Source organism: Salmo trutta, chromosome 1 (assembly GCF_901001165.1).
Source record: "Salmo trutta chromosome 1, fSalTru1.1, whole genome shotgun sequence".
In the NCBI taxonomy this organism is placed as follows: Eukaryota; Metazoa; Chordata; class Actinopteri; order Salmoniformes; family Salmonidae; genus Salmo; species Salmo trutta.
The window spans coordinates 10,219,237-10,233,323 of NC_042957.1; the positions used below are offsets into that span (position 1 = coordinate 10,219,237).

Genomic DNA, 14,087 nt, shown 5'->3' on the forward strand with positions numbered 1-14,087 from the left:
TACATGGGGAGCCATGGGTGTAGCTGCTAGGAGGGAAAGATGTCTCTGAGTGTGTCTGGGAAAGTGAGTCACGGGAGAACTACCGAAGACTGAAGCAGGGGTAAGAGTCTCTACAATTTAATTTACCTGTACAAAAAATGTGATAAAACTACAGTATGTAAAAAGATGTACCAGGATTTTTCACAGCTTTGTTTTTAGCAATGTACCCCATTTGAAGTTAATGGTTGTTTTTTTTGATGATTTGCTTGAGAAAGAAGTGAGAGAATCTCATGATGTTTCGTTTGTGGATCGTTTGACCTGCTTTTCCTCCCAGGCCTAACTGGTATAGGCTTGTAGGGGCAGCGAAGAGCTGAAATCCGTAGTTCCACACCTGTAAGTCACCAACAACTAGTTTAACAAAAGGATTGACGCTTGTTCTTTCTGTTTCTCCTGTAATAAGGACACTTGACTTTGCGGAGAAAAAGCATTGTCTATCAAGCAGGGCCTTTTTCTAGTTTTGAATGCCTGTGATGTTACACATGGCCAACAAGATGTCTTCTTTGACCTCAAAGTGGTTTCCAGTGTCTCTAGTTAGCTTGTAAGTCACCCTGCTTAACAATTATTGTACTATATTGATACTATCAGAAGTCTGCATCTGGCCCCAAGACAGATTTTTGATTTGGCCCACAAGGTAGTCTGGGGGAAAGAAATAAAATAATTAGACGAGGACAAAGAAGTGCTGGGTCTTGCGACAAGGGACAGCTTGTTGTTGTTTTCCCATAGAAATGCTTTGCCCTCCATAGAGCGCCTGTTTTCCCATAAACTCTTAGCCCTGCCATACAGCACCTGTTGTGCCAAAACGTCACACTATCTATCAACTACTTCATCCTTAGATAATAGGAATCCACATTGTTACAGTAATCCCCTCTGCCCCCGAGCCTGGAAGCCACTTCTAGATCCACTTCTGTGCATTTATAGAGACGTGTGAGCCAGCCTCACTGTGCTCCTGATCTGTTGGCATGGCTGTCCTCCCGGAGCCTCCAACTTATCAACCTCCTCTGTTCTTTTTGCAGAAACTGGAGGAGGAGAAGGACAAGAAGGAGAAGGAGCGTGCAGAGTTTGAGCGTGAGCGACGGGAGAGGGACAAGGAGAGGGAGCGTGAGAGGGAGCGACGGGACCGCGAGAGGGAGAAGGAGCGTGAGAAGGAGAGGGAGAGGGAGCGCGAGAGAGAACGGGAAAGAAGTGACAGAGACAGAGATCGTGACCGCAACCGCACGAAAGAGAGAGAACGGGAGAGGGAGAGGAGCCGCGACAGGAGCAAAGACCGCAGCCACTCCAGGTGGGTGTTTTAATAAAGTCGTAAATCGCCTTGTAAAGGAATGATTGGTATGTAACTAGGTTGGTGATGTTGCAGAGAGGTGAGTCGCGACAAGGACAAGAAGCGTGACCAGGAGGATGAGGAGGAGGTCTATGAGAGGAGAAGGCTGGAGAGAAAGCTCAGAGACAAGGAGGCAGCCTACCAAGAAGTAGGTACACACACCTAGTAGTGCTTCAGGGATGTAAACTAGTGACCTACGTGATTTGTGTAGATCCGATGAGAATTTGGGGCGGGGGATGGACAGCGGGAGAGTGGAAAGGCAGTTTGCACGTCCCCTGAACAATAACGAAGAGGTAGGTGAGAGGCCTGACCACGGGGACAGGGGTGAGAAGGTGATGAAGCGTACTTCATGAGCTGTAACCGAAAAACAACTGGCATTTGGAAAGTTAGAGGTGAGGGAGGAAGTATCTTGCTAGATGGATTGAATTCTCTGTTTGCTAGCCAGATAAATGTTGAGCAACATTAGCCAACTTAACTGATCAAATCATTGATTTTATGGTGTGAAAATTACAGTAGCTTGCCAATAAAGTCAGACAGCTAACGCTAGCTAGCTAATGTTAAAACATCAGATGAGCTAACATTAGTAACCTAACCAATTCGCTATAGTATTAACTGTTATACAACTCATTGCCGTTATAACACGTTAGTTGCTTACTGGATCCTGGCAATCTGTGTGAAATGTTAACTAGCTAACGAACTAACTGCTATCTGTTAATAATGTTTTCCCTCTACAGTATGTGGTTCATTTTCAGAATGAGAGAATTAGGTGAAAATGAAGCATTGCTTGTTAAATAAGTGGATTTAGGGATGAAGTGTAGCTGGGCATGGCTTAAGCTGGATGCCACTATAGAGGTGAAAGGAACACCACACACTCCCTATTTCTCACTTTTTCAGTCAGTGGATAAAAGGGGTATGCCAGGTGTACTCTCTGCCTGAAAGAGATCAATTATGCCAACAAAGGGTATGATGCTCTGCTGGCACGTTGTAGAACAGATGTCCACAGGCAGAACATGTACAATGTAATAATGTGCAGCCCAAAGATATTGCTTTTGTTGTGTTGAACTTGACAGTGGCGTGTGTGAGTGAGGGGGAGTTATTTAATTTTTTACTCAGTGAACGTTATTTTTGCTCCAATGTAGCCTTGTGCACTTGATCGATGTCTACTATAGTGGCCACTATAATAGAGCAAAAATATGCCTGTTTGTTTCATTCTATTTCTACTTTAAGATGTTTTTTTCCCCAAGTGCAATATTTAGATGTGTGTGGTAACAAGCGTTCTATTATAAAGGCTGTCATGGTAACAAGCGTTCTATTATAAAGGCTGTCATGGTAACAAGCGTTCTATTATAAAGGCTGTCATGGTAACAAGCGTTCTATTATAAAGGCTGTCATGGTAACAAGCGTTCTATTATAAAGGCTGTCATGGTAACAAGCGTTTTATTATAAAGACTGTCATGGTAACAAGCGTTCTATTATAAAGGCTGTCATGGTAACAAGCGTTCTATTATAAAGGCTGTCATGGTAACAAGCGTTCTATTATAAAGGCTGTCATGGTAACAAGCGTTCTATTATAAAGGCTGTCATGGTAACAAGCGTTTTATTATAAAGACTGTCATGGTAACAAGCGTTCTATTATAAAGGCTGTCATAGTAACAAGCGTTCTATTATAAAGGCTGTCATAGTAACAAGCGTTCTATTATAAAGGCTGTCATGGTAACAAGCGTTCTATTATAAAGGCTGTCATAGTAACAAGCGTTCTATTATAAAGGCTGTCATAGTAACAAGCGTTCTATTATAAAGGCTGTCATAGTAACAAGCGTTCTATTATAAAGGCTGTCATAGTTAACTGTAGTGTATTGTTTTTTCTCAAGACTTGAGAAAAGTCTATCAGGAAAGTCTAGACAACAAATAACATTGGATTGCTTTCTTGACATTTTTTAGCTGTGAGTTAGGTTCACATTAACCACTTTTTAATTTACATACAGAGACTGATCATGTAGATCATATTCTTTGTTGTTTAATTAGTTAACCTGCATTTCCACCTAGCAGGGATTTATTGCATGTTTCAGTGCAACTAAAAAAGTGTCACCTGTTTGGGCCCTCAGCAGTTTGCATCCCTGGTGCTTACAGTTGAGTGTGAGCATGATAGTGTGTGTTGGCTGTGAAATGTTGCTAAATGTCTCGTGTCTGTCTTGAAGCGCTTGAAGAACTGGGAGATCCGCGAGAGGAAGAAGGCTCGAGACTACTCCAAGGAGTCTGAGCGGGAGGAGGAGCGTAGGAGAGAGATGGTAGGAACAAACCCTGTTCTCACACAGCTCTCCTGGGTTGTGTTCTGTTGGGAGAAAACATTTTTTAAACGGGGGGAGGGGGGGTACAACCTGAACTTGTCTAATAGGAACGCCAGTGTTCATTGTCCGTAGCAAAACATTTTGTTACGCTGCGCGCTACTGAACAGGACCCAGGTTTACCACTGAGCCTGGCCTGATGGGTCCTACCATTGACATATTCATATGCACGTGTGGGTTTGAAAGTTAAAGCCTTTAATGTTTGGGCTACGACGTTAAATCAAATAGACCAAAGTGAATCGGCTAATGGCGTCATCGGGTGTCTTGTCTTCTTCTACAGACTAAAGAAGGCAAACGTCTGAAGGAGTTCCTGGAGGACTATGATGACGACAGGGATGACCCTAAGTTCTACAGGTGACCATAATGAAGTTGAACGTGACACAGTGGATGCTGGTCCCCTAGGTTTACATACTATAGAAAACAAATCTGAAAAGGAGATATAATGTAGTTGATAGTGGTTAAAGGCCTGAAACGTCGACATTATTACACGTTTTTCTATAGGACATTTAGGAAGAGAAATAAACAGCCCTACTTCCAACATTTGGAAGACATGTGCCAGGGCCACTGTTATATAAGGTGTTGTTCCGTGTGCCGCCCCTAGGGGCAGCGCGCTGCAGAAGCGTCTGCGAGACCGGGAGAAGGAGACTGAGATGGACGAGCGCGACAGGAAGAGAGAGAAGGAGGAGCTGGAGGAGATCAGACAGAGGCTTTTGGCCGAGGGACACCCCGACCCCGAGGCCGAGATACGCAGGGTGAGGGAGAGAGAGTGTGTATGCCTCAAGGTCATTTACTTCTAAGATGTCATTGTCTGTGTTGTAAACGGGCTTCTATTCATCTGGCGGTCATAAACATTAGGTGTGTGTCTGTGTGTATCCACATTCCTGACCGTGTATGCCCCTTGTCTCACTGCTTCTCTTCTCGGATTGGTCCAGATGGAGGAGGAGGCAGAGCGTCTGCGCCAGCCCCCGGTGAAGCTGGAGCCGGATCCTGAGGAGGAGCGGGTACACAAGGCCCCACGGGAGGACCGGGACCGCCGAGGAGACCGGGAGAGAGAGCGAGGAGACCGGGAGAGAGAAAGGGAGAGAGAGCGAGGAGACCGGGACAGAGACCGGGAGAGAGAGCGAGGAGACCGGGAGAGAGAGCGAGGAGACCGGGAGAGAGAGCGAGGAGACCGGGACAGAGAGCGAGGAGACCGGGACAGAGAAAGGGAGAGGGAGCGAGGGGAGAGGGACAGAGGGGACCACCATCCCCACCTCCACTCAGATGACGACGTGGAAGAGGGGGAGGAGTTTGACGACGACGACGACCAATCGGGGTCCAAGCCCTGCCTGAAGCCCACACTGCGGCCAATCACGGCGGCCCCCTCTGTGTCGTCGGCCAGCGGCGGCGCCACCCCCAACACGCCCGGGGACGAGTCACCATGCGGTATCATCATCCCTCACGAGAACTCTCCCCCTCACGAGGCCCCGCCCCCTCACGAGGCCCTGCCCCAGGAAGAGTTCCGCCCCAAGATCGGCCTCAGTCTCAAACTGGGTGAGTTTTGTCTGTGAGGCTGGAGGGAGAAGCTCGGTCCAGAATCATCTGGAGATACAACTATACACCTACTATATTGCTAACTAACTACCAGGATATGTATGATATCTGTTGTGTAGGTCCACTGAAGTGTCTCAATCCCTAATGAATAGGAAAGATGGGAACAAATCAGGAATAAGACTCTTTACCATTCATTTTAAATTGAGCCATATAGCTAGTTTGCCTGACAAACTTTTCTCATTCAGAGAATCTCCCGATGCATTAGCTTAATTTAACTAATCTACCAACCAATCATCTCCCACAACACCTTCTCCCTAACCCTCCCTCGAATGCTAGCACGTCACAAGCACAGACCACGCGTTGTTGTCGTGAAATGATGACAGATACACGACATGGCCAAACGTACGTGGGCATCTGCTCATCGAACATCTCATTCCAAAATCATGTGAATTAATATGGAGTTGGTCCCCCATTTGCTCCTGTAACAGCCTCCACTCTTCTGGGAAGGCTTTCCACTAGCAGTTGGAACATTGCTGCGGGGACTTGCTTGCTTTCAGCCACGAAGGTATTAGTGAAGTCGGGCACTGATGTTGTGCGAATTATGCCTGGCTCGCAGTCGGCGTTTCAAATCATCCCAAAGGTGTTAGATGGGGTTGAGGTCAGGGCTCTGTGCAGGGCAGTCAAGTTCACCAACAACAATCTCCACAAACCATTTAACTTTGTGAACGGGGGCATTGGCATGCTGAAACAGGAAAGGGCCTTCCGCAAACTGTTACCACTAAGTTTGAAGCACAGAATCGTCTAGAACCCTCAAACTCAACTCTGGGCCTTGAAGTCAGTTCCACTGCATTTTTTTCATTGTTCCCCTCTAATCAGGGACTGATTTAGACCTGGGACACAATTATCAGGTAGAACAGAAAACCAGCAGGCTCTGGACCTCATAGGGTAAGAGTTGAGTACACCTGGTATAGAATGTCATTGTATGCTGTAGCGTTAAGATTTCCCTTCACTGGATCTAAGGGGCCCGAACCATGAAAAACAGCCCCAGACCATTATTCCTCCTTTACCAAACTTTACAGTTGGCACTATGCATTGGGGCAGGTAGTGTTCTCCTGGCATCCACCAAACCCAGATTCGTCCGGCAGACTGCCAGATGCTGAAGCATGATTCATCACTCCAGAGAACGTGTTTCCACTGCTCCAGAGTCCAATGGTGGCGAGCTTTACACCACCCCAGCATACGCTTGGCATTGCACATTTTAGGGTTCGTGCGGCTGCTCGGCCATGGAAACCCATTTCATGAAGCTCTCGACGAACAGGTCTTGTGCTGACGTTGCTTCCAGAAGTAGTTTGTAACTCGGTAGTGAGTGTTGCAACCGAGGACAGATGATTTGTACACGCTGTGTACACGCTGTGCGCTTCAGCGGTCCTGTTCTGTGAGTTTGTGTGGAAATTAGCTAGTTCTGGATTGTTCAGCCATTCCAATGGGGAAAGACTAGGATTTTAGGATAAAAGCTGAAAATAAGGTCAGAGGTTAACACAGGTTTTGTTCTATAAGATAATATCAGTTTGTGAACATGAATTATAAACCCTGTGCTTTTTATTATTATTATTACATAAACGCTTCAAAATTCACAAAAAGTGGTGTTAGCTAAGGAAGATTATGTCATAGAACAAAACGTATCAGATCTCCTCAGCCTGTGTTAACCTCTGACCTTATTTTTGGCTTTTATCAACAATACCAAAAACTACAAAAACATTATTTCCCTGTATGAACCATGGTAGAATTTAGTGCCTACAAAAAGACACTTACTGTTGCTGTCTATATCAACTAAATGTAACCGTCCTATTTCAGTCAAACTTTAAAGGTCCGTTGCCGTCAAAAATGTGTTTTTCCTGTGTTTTACATTTCTACACTGAGATTAGAATAATACGGTGAAATTGTGAAAATGATAATGCCATTTTAGTGTAAAAGCTGTGAGAAAAGACTGCCTGAAATTTCAGCCTGTTTTGGTGAGATGGAGTTTTGGCCTGTCTGGTGACATCACCAGGTGGTAAATTAGTTAATAGACCAATAGGAAAGAGTTCCAAACCTCTGCCAATAATGGCTAGTTTAACTTTTTCCTCCCCACTCAGACAGTCCTAGCTAAATTCTTTCTTGAGAAATTGCTCTTTGCGAAGAGCAATTTTAGCATTTTACTTAAATCGCAGTAAGGTAGTTAATTGTTACCCAGAAATGATATTGAGATAAACATGGCTGCATTTGACCTTTTTTAAGCGTTTCTTCATGGAGCAAAATATCTTTCTCTCTACAGGAGCCCCTAACGTTACCAGCCCCAGCCAGCCCAATGTGGCCATCAAACGCAAGAAGCTCACTGTCGACAGTGTCTTCAACAAATTTGACGACGAGGAGGCGGACGAGGCTCCCCGCAAGCGCAAGCTGGTGCCGCTGGACTACGGTGACGATGACAAAAACCTCCAGAGCGTGGTGGACGGTGCCTCAGGACTGGCGGCCATCAAGGGCGCCAACACTGAGGAGAAGCGCAAGCACATCAAGAGCCTGATCGAGAAGATCCCCACGGGCAAGACGGAGTTGTTCTCTTACCCGCTGGACTGGTCCGCCGTGGACTCGGTAAAGATCAAAGGGACTGGGATGAGGGATAGGATGTGGCGGTACCCTGGTTTCCAGGCTTGCTGCTCTCTTGCCAACTGATTCCATAAGGTGTTGGCAAGAGGGCCGAAATAGACAGGAAACCAGGCTAGAGTGGTGGGGCAACCAGAGGAGATATGGCAGAGTGGTGGAGAGACCAGAGAGTAAAAATGACACTGGTTGGTTTGATAAGTCCAAGGGAATTGGTGATATAGCCTTTTTTTCTACTTTGACAAACCATAAACATTTTGATAATGTGTTTCCCTACAATACTGATAGACGTCTCTGGTGCAGTGACTAAAGAACTGTATGTCTGACTGTCTATCCTTCCCAGACTCTGATGGATCGACGCATACGCCCCTGGATCAATAAAAAGATAATTGAGTACATTGGAGAAGAGGAGGCTACGCTAGTGGATTTTGTCTGCTCAAAGGTGTGTAAGCTTGATTGTGATGCAATCTACTGGGGGAAGTGGGTGTTCTTGGTATAGGAGTTAATTCTGATTCATTCATTTTGACCTCTTATCCCCAGGTGATGGCTCATGGCACACCACAGGGTATCTTGGATGATGTTGCCATGGTGAGTATCCCAAACAAAGATACTGCAAACGTTCTCAAAATGGTCTCGGTTCAGTTTAAGCTTATTGTTAAAACTACATTTGATAATTTTTGATGCCCTAAAACAGAGCCTATAAAACGTACTAATTCATTGATTCAACTGAAATGCTATTTCTTTACACCAAGGTTCTGGATGAAGAAGCAGAAGTCTTCATAGTCAAGATGTGGAGGTTGCTGATCTACGAAACAGAGGCCAAGAAGATTGGGCTGGTGAAATAAGAAACCCAAGAAAGCACAGAACGAACATCCAACTTTTTCTAATAGAGTAATCCGACTTTAGTGTTGTTAGTCACCAAAAAAGACTGCTTCTCCATTCGAGCAGCCTAAAATCAAAGAATGGGCTCATCCTAATACTCCAACAATGGCTTTCTCCGACGGACAATATTGAGCTCCCATTTTCTCATTATTCCAATAGACTCTGGTACATGTCCCTCTACTGCAGCTGCTGACTGTACAGCCTACATGTGTATGTGCTTGAATGACTTTGACTAAGTGCTTATTGAAGATGCATGCAAGCAACCACTTGGACAGTGGCCTGACTACAGTCTCTTGGCTTGAGTTGGCTGTCCCAAGGGTTGGGATGGAGCTGGCAGATAAGCAGCTAACGTTTGAAGAAGACAACATGGCTACCAAGCCGTGGGAAGGAGGTTCACTGAAAGGTATCTCACTGGTCTCAGTTTGTCTATAGTTTTGTGATATTAGTACTTAGAAACATCCACAACTTCTATAACATCTCAGATGCTTAGTCATTGGCATCTGCTGAAACTTCTGTTTAAGTGGAGTCGGTTTGTTTTTGTATTACAAACAATACTTTCTAAAAATGCTATTTGAGGATGATGGGCCTGAACGTTAGGTCTTACTTCCTGACTTGTGATTGGTTGGTCTCATACTGTAACACCTGACAGAACACTGTATAGGAAAGGTTAATTTGGAAGACAAGCTGAAATGATTGTGATTTGTGAAAACATTGTCTCCATTTTTTTTTTTTTTGTACCAGTGGAAATTTGTTTTGAATAAAGATGATTTTCTATAGTTCTGTGTACTTGGTTTTGTCAATAAAGGTCTTGATCTGGCCAAGTGCATAAATCAATAGAATAGAAAGTAATTGTTAATGTTGGATTCTGGGTTAAACTTGGAACATTGCTATCCTAGAGACATGAAACATCAGAAGTAATACTATAGTATCTGAGGAGTGATAGAGAATGGTTGTTACATCAGAAGTAATACTATAGTATCTGAGGAGTGATAGAGAATGGTTGTTACATCAGAAGTAATACTATAGTATCTGAGGGGTGATAGAGAATGGTTGTTACATCAGAAGTAATACTATAGTATCTGAGGGGTGATAGAGAATGGTTGTTACATCAGAAGTAATACTATAGTATCTGAGGGGTGATAGAGAATGGTTGTTACATCAGAAGTAATACTATAGTATCTGAGGGGTGATAGAGAATGGTTGTTACATCAGAAGTAATACTATAGTATCTGAGGGGTGATAAAGAATGGTTGTTACATCAGAAGTTAACGGTTATCTGTAGGAGACAGATGGCTTTGGAATGTGCTGGGTGGACAGGAGGTAGTGACAGGATTGCTATAGGTGATACAGGTGGAGAGCTTTGGATTAGACATCAAGGGGCTCGAGGTCAGATCACATTAAGGGAGAAGGAATGGTTTATTACTTAATCTTCCTGTCAAACCATAAAATATGTAAGGATTGGAGTGTGTGTGTGTGTGTATGTATATATATATATATATACACACACACACACACACACACTTGTGGTGGTGGAAACATGTTTTGTCTAATGCAGCTGTATTGATCCTCTGGGAAGAATAAACTTTCATAGGTTCTAATTCTCAGAGTAAAAACTAACAGTAAGGAAGGCTCAATTTATTTGACCAGCTTTGGCAGTGTAGTATAAAGAACCACTGTGCTATGGAGACATGGTACAAGTACTTTAAGATTGACATCAAAGTAAACTAGGGGGCTTGTTCAATTTGATGCAGTATAATGTGAATATGATTCCCTATTCTACGCAATCTGACCACGGCTGCAATTCATTAGTCTGGTTATCATTCCGCTCCTTGCCAAACTAAACATTTGGTATATGACAGGGAATACAAAGACTGGAATGTTAGCTAAACAGACTGGTACCCAGGCTAGCAATCGATACCAAACTCCACATAGTTGCCAACAAAGTCATTGATCAGAACTTTATTGATGTCATGTGAGCTACACAAGCAAAATCCTACCAGTCAAAATACATAGTACTGGAAGAGCACCTTTTCCCCCAAACCAGACACACACCTATTATACCTTTTCCCTCTACACGCATCACTTCCTGTGACCAGCAAGAGGCCAATCACCATGGATACTGAAGACACTGGGGCAAGAAGAAAGGCCAATGCTTGTAGACAGTTTTCTGCATATATGGGTATAATTGATCCAAATAGGTGTTGGTACTGTAAAATGGTTACTTACTGGTATAGTTTGCCTTAACATTTCATTCAGTCTATTTCTAGACCTGAGTGGATAGTGATGCATGTTTTCATCTTCTGAGAAACCCCTCCTAATTGACAGGGACATTTGCAATTGAATACCCCTGTTTTTGGAATATGAGAGTTACACATCTGTTGGACAATGTGACTATGGCCAGGTCTGCCCATCCTTCTCTCTATTGTCTTCCCATCATCCCTTCTCTCAGGGCTGACGGACTAGTCCTCTGCTTTAGCCTCCATCTCTCCATCCTCATCGTCTCCATCCACCTCTGCGTTCTCCCGCTCTAGCCTTTCCAGCTGACGGGCCAGCTGTCTCGTCCATGTCCGTCACCACATTTACACATTTAGCAGATGCTCTTCTCCAGAGCCACTTATAATCAGTGCATTCAACTAAGGTGGGTAAAACAAACATATAATTGTAAAACCTTAAGCCGCTAACTGTAAAATCAGTGCTAGTAAGAAAAGACGGTACAAAAGTCAAGTGTATTTTATTTACATAGTTGGACATGACATATTTGCTTCATGAGAAGTGGCCTCAGAGAGAGAAACCACCTTCCACATAGTACTTTGGCGTTCCCTCACACTACTGGCAAACTGATCACCCGTCTCTCCATCGTTTCCCCAGCCAACTATCTACTGTAACGGTATCCTCAGTCTCATCTCTATCTGGATGTTAAAGACGCACCTCCTCTCCTCGATGGCCGCCATGGCCTGATTGAGAACCGACAGGCCCTCAGTGCGCTCCAGAGTGCTCGTGGTCATCACGTAGCGTGGCGGCGCCATCACATTCATCTAGGAGGAGAAAGCACTCGAGCGGTCATTGAACACCGTCAAGAAAGTTGGGGTCGACCACAGAAAGAATGACATGAAATAGATATATCATTAAATAGATGATACTTCTATGGGGTTGACACGGGCACAGCCACATGCTTGATAGGGTACGAGAGCTCCTTGATGCAACCTACCTTGATTGGCTTGACTTCTGTCGAGCAGCTAAGCCCCCCCCTCAGAGCGTCTTTTACTGCATCGATGCCCTCATACCCTTAGCATGCCACCTCAATGTCTGCTAGGAAGATGGTACAAATGTATTGTTAAAATAAATACAGTGCCATGCCACCATGTTTACAGTTCAACACTTCAGACGAGTTCAACATGCCACTCAGGAGTTAAAATCTATTTCCATATTGGTGTAGTAAAATGTTATTTTAAACATCAAATGTGGAAATACCAACCCAACAGGGCTTCCTAAGGCAGATTCCCTACCCGAGCACTACCTGAGGCAGATTCCCTACCTGAGCACTACCTGAGGCAGATTTCCTACCTGAGCACTACCTGAGGCAGATTCCCTACCTGAGCACTACCTGAGGCAGATTCCCTACCCGAGCACTACCTGAGGCAGATTCCCTACCTGAGCACTACCTGAGGCAGATTCCCTACCTGAGCACAACCTAAGGCAGATTCCCTACCTGAGCACTACCTGAGGCAGATTCCCTACCTGAGCACTACCTGAGGCAGATTCCCTACCTGAGCACTACCTGAGGCAGATTCCCTACCTGAGCACTACCTGAGGCAGATTCCCTACCTGAGCACTACCTGAGGCAGACCTGTTGGGTTGAAACACGTTGTAGTATGAGTCCTGCTGCAACCTTAATATGCTTATCTGCTTTTACCTTGGAATCATTTTATATAGTTCACTTTATTTTCTCTGCAATGTACAGGCCTTCTTTACTTAAAAACAGGATCCATGCCATGTACAGGCCTTCTTTACTTAAAAACAGGATCCATGCCATGTACTGGCTTCCTTCTTTACTTAAAAACAGTATCCATGCCATGTACAGGCTTCCTTCTTTACTTAAAAACAGGATCCATGCCATGTACAGGCCTCCTTCTTTACTTAAAAACAGTATCCATGCCATGTACTGGCTTCCTTTACTTAAAAACAGTATCCATGCCATGTACAGGCCTCCTTCTTTACTTAAAAACAGTATCCATGCCATGTACTGGCTTCCTTCTTTACTTAAAAACCGTATCCATGCCATGTACAGGCCTCCTTCTTTACTTAAAAACAGTATCCATGCCATGTACAGGCCTCCTTCTTTACTTAAAAACAGTATCCATGCCATGTACTGGCTTCCTTCTTTACTTAAAAACAGTATCCATGCCATGTACTGGCTTCCTTCTTTACTTAAAAACAGGATCCATGCCATGTACTGGCTTCCTTCTTTACTTAAAAACAGTATCCATGCCATGTACTGGCTTCCTTCTTTACTTAAAAACAGTATCCATGCCATGTACAGGCTTCCTTCTTTACTTAAAAACAGGATCCATGCCATGTACAGGCCTCCTTCTTTACTTAAAAACAGGATCCATGCCACATACAGGCCTCCTTCCCCCTCTGATCCTCTAACGTGTGTGTAGTGTATCTTAATGTTGATTGTGTGGTGGTCTCGGACCTGCTGATTTTGACCGCCTGTTAATGTTGTCGATGAGCACGGCCCTCTCCTCCTCTGTCAGGTCCAGCCCATCCAGAATGGCAGGGTCTCTGGGAATTTATGAACGCACCCTAAGAATGACAGATCTTAGTCTCATTGTAAACCTCATTGTCTGATTTCCCACTCTAGGGCAGATCCAAAAACACATTCTGCTGGCTCCCATATTCTCTTTTCACATTGTCCTTTCCAGCCTGGTTCCAGTTACTATGGTCGATGTGTAACCAGGCCAGCCTAGTACAGTTTGGCTCAGTCATGTGAAAAGGTTATAGGAAGAGTCACGATACAATACAGCCTGTTTGAAGACGTCGTAAGCACCGAATCCCGGACTCTTGTCCTTCTCATCAAACACCCAGGCCGTGCGTGTGAACAGACTCTCCAGCTGCAGGTCTTTAGTGTACTCCAGCACCTCAGCCACGTGACGAAGAATACTGTACACCTGCCACGCCATAAGATATTTACACTCCATGTCCCTTCTGGTCAAGAGGGGAATACTCATGTTAGCCTGGTCCCAGATCTAGGCCCGGTTTCATAAAGCGACTCAGAGTAGGAGTGCCGCTTTAGGAACAGGTGCCCCCCTGTCTATTCATTATGATTT

The 14,087-nt window shown here is 44.6% G+C and overlaps 1 protein-coding gene and 1 pseudogene across 4 annotated transcripts in view; one reads left to right on the forward strand and one right to left on the reverse strand.

The window, feature by feature from the left end:
* Nucleotides 1–9,533, forward strand: part of LOC115158675 (RNA-binding protein 25) — a 29,549-nt gene extending 20,016 nt beyond the window's left edge. For all 4 annotated transcript variants that reach the window (XM_029708009.1, XM_029708171.1, XM_029707916.1 and 1 more), the window contains exons 8-17: nucleotides 1,053–1,318; nucleotides 1,394–1,505; nucleotides 3,556–3,645; nucleotides 3,983–4,056; nucleotides 4,304–4,454; nucleotides 4,635–5,235; nucleotides 7,550–7,866; nucleotides 8,219–8,317; nucleotides 8,416–8,463; nucleotides 8,628–9,533. In XM_029708009.1, coding sequence (XP_029563869.1) covers nucleotides 1,053–1,318; nucleotides 1,394–1,505; nucleotides 3,556–3,645; nucleotides 3,983–4,056; nucleotides 4,304–4,454; nucleotides 4,635–5,235; nucleotides 7,550–7,866; nucleotides 8,219–8,317; nucleotides 8,416–8,463; nucleotides 8,628–8,720 — 1,851 coding nt within the window. In that variant the 3' untranslated portion in view covers nucleotides 8,721–9,533. The remainder of the gene's footprint in view (nucleotides 1–1,052; nucleotides 1,319–1,393; nucleotides 1,506–3,555; nucleotides 3,646–3,982; nucleotides 4,057–4,303; nucleotides 4,455–4,634; nucleotides 5,236–7,549; nucleotides 7,867–8,218; nucleotides 8,318–8,415; nucleotides 8,464–8,627) is intronic.
* Nucleotides 9,534–10,701: 1,168 nt separating this feature from the next.
* LOC115161304 (eukaryotic translation initiation factor 2 subunit 1-like) lies at nucleotides 10,702–13,940 on the reverse strand (annotated as a pseudogene).
* Nucleotides 13,941–14,087: the final 147 nt, after the last annotated feature.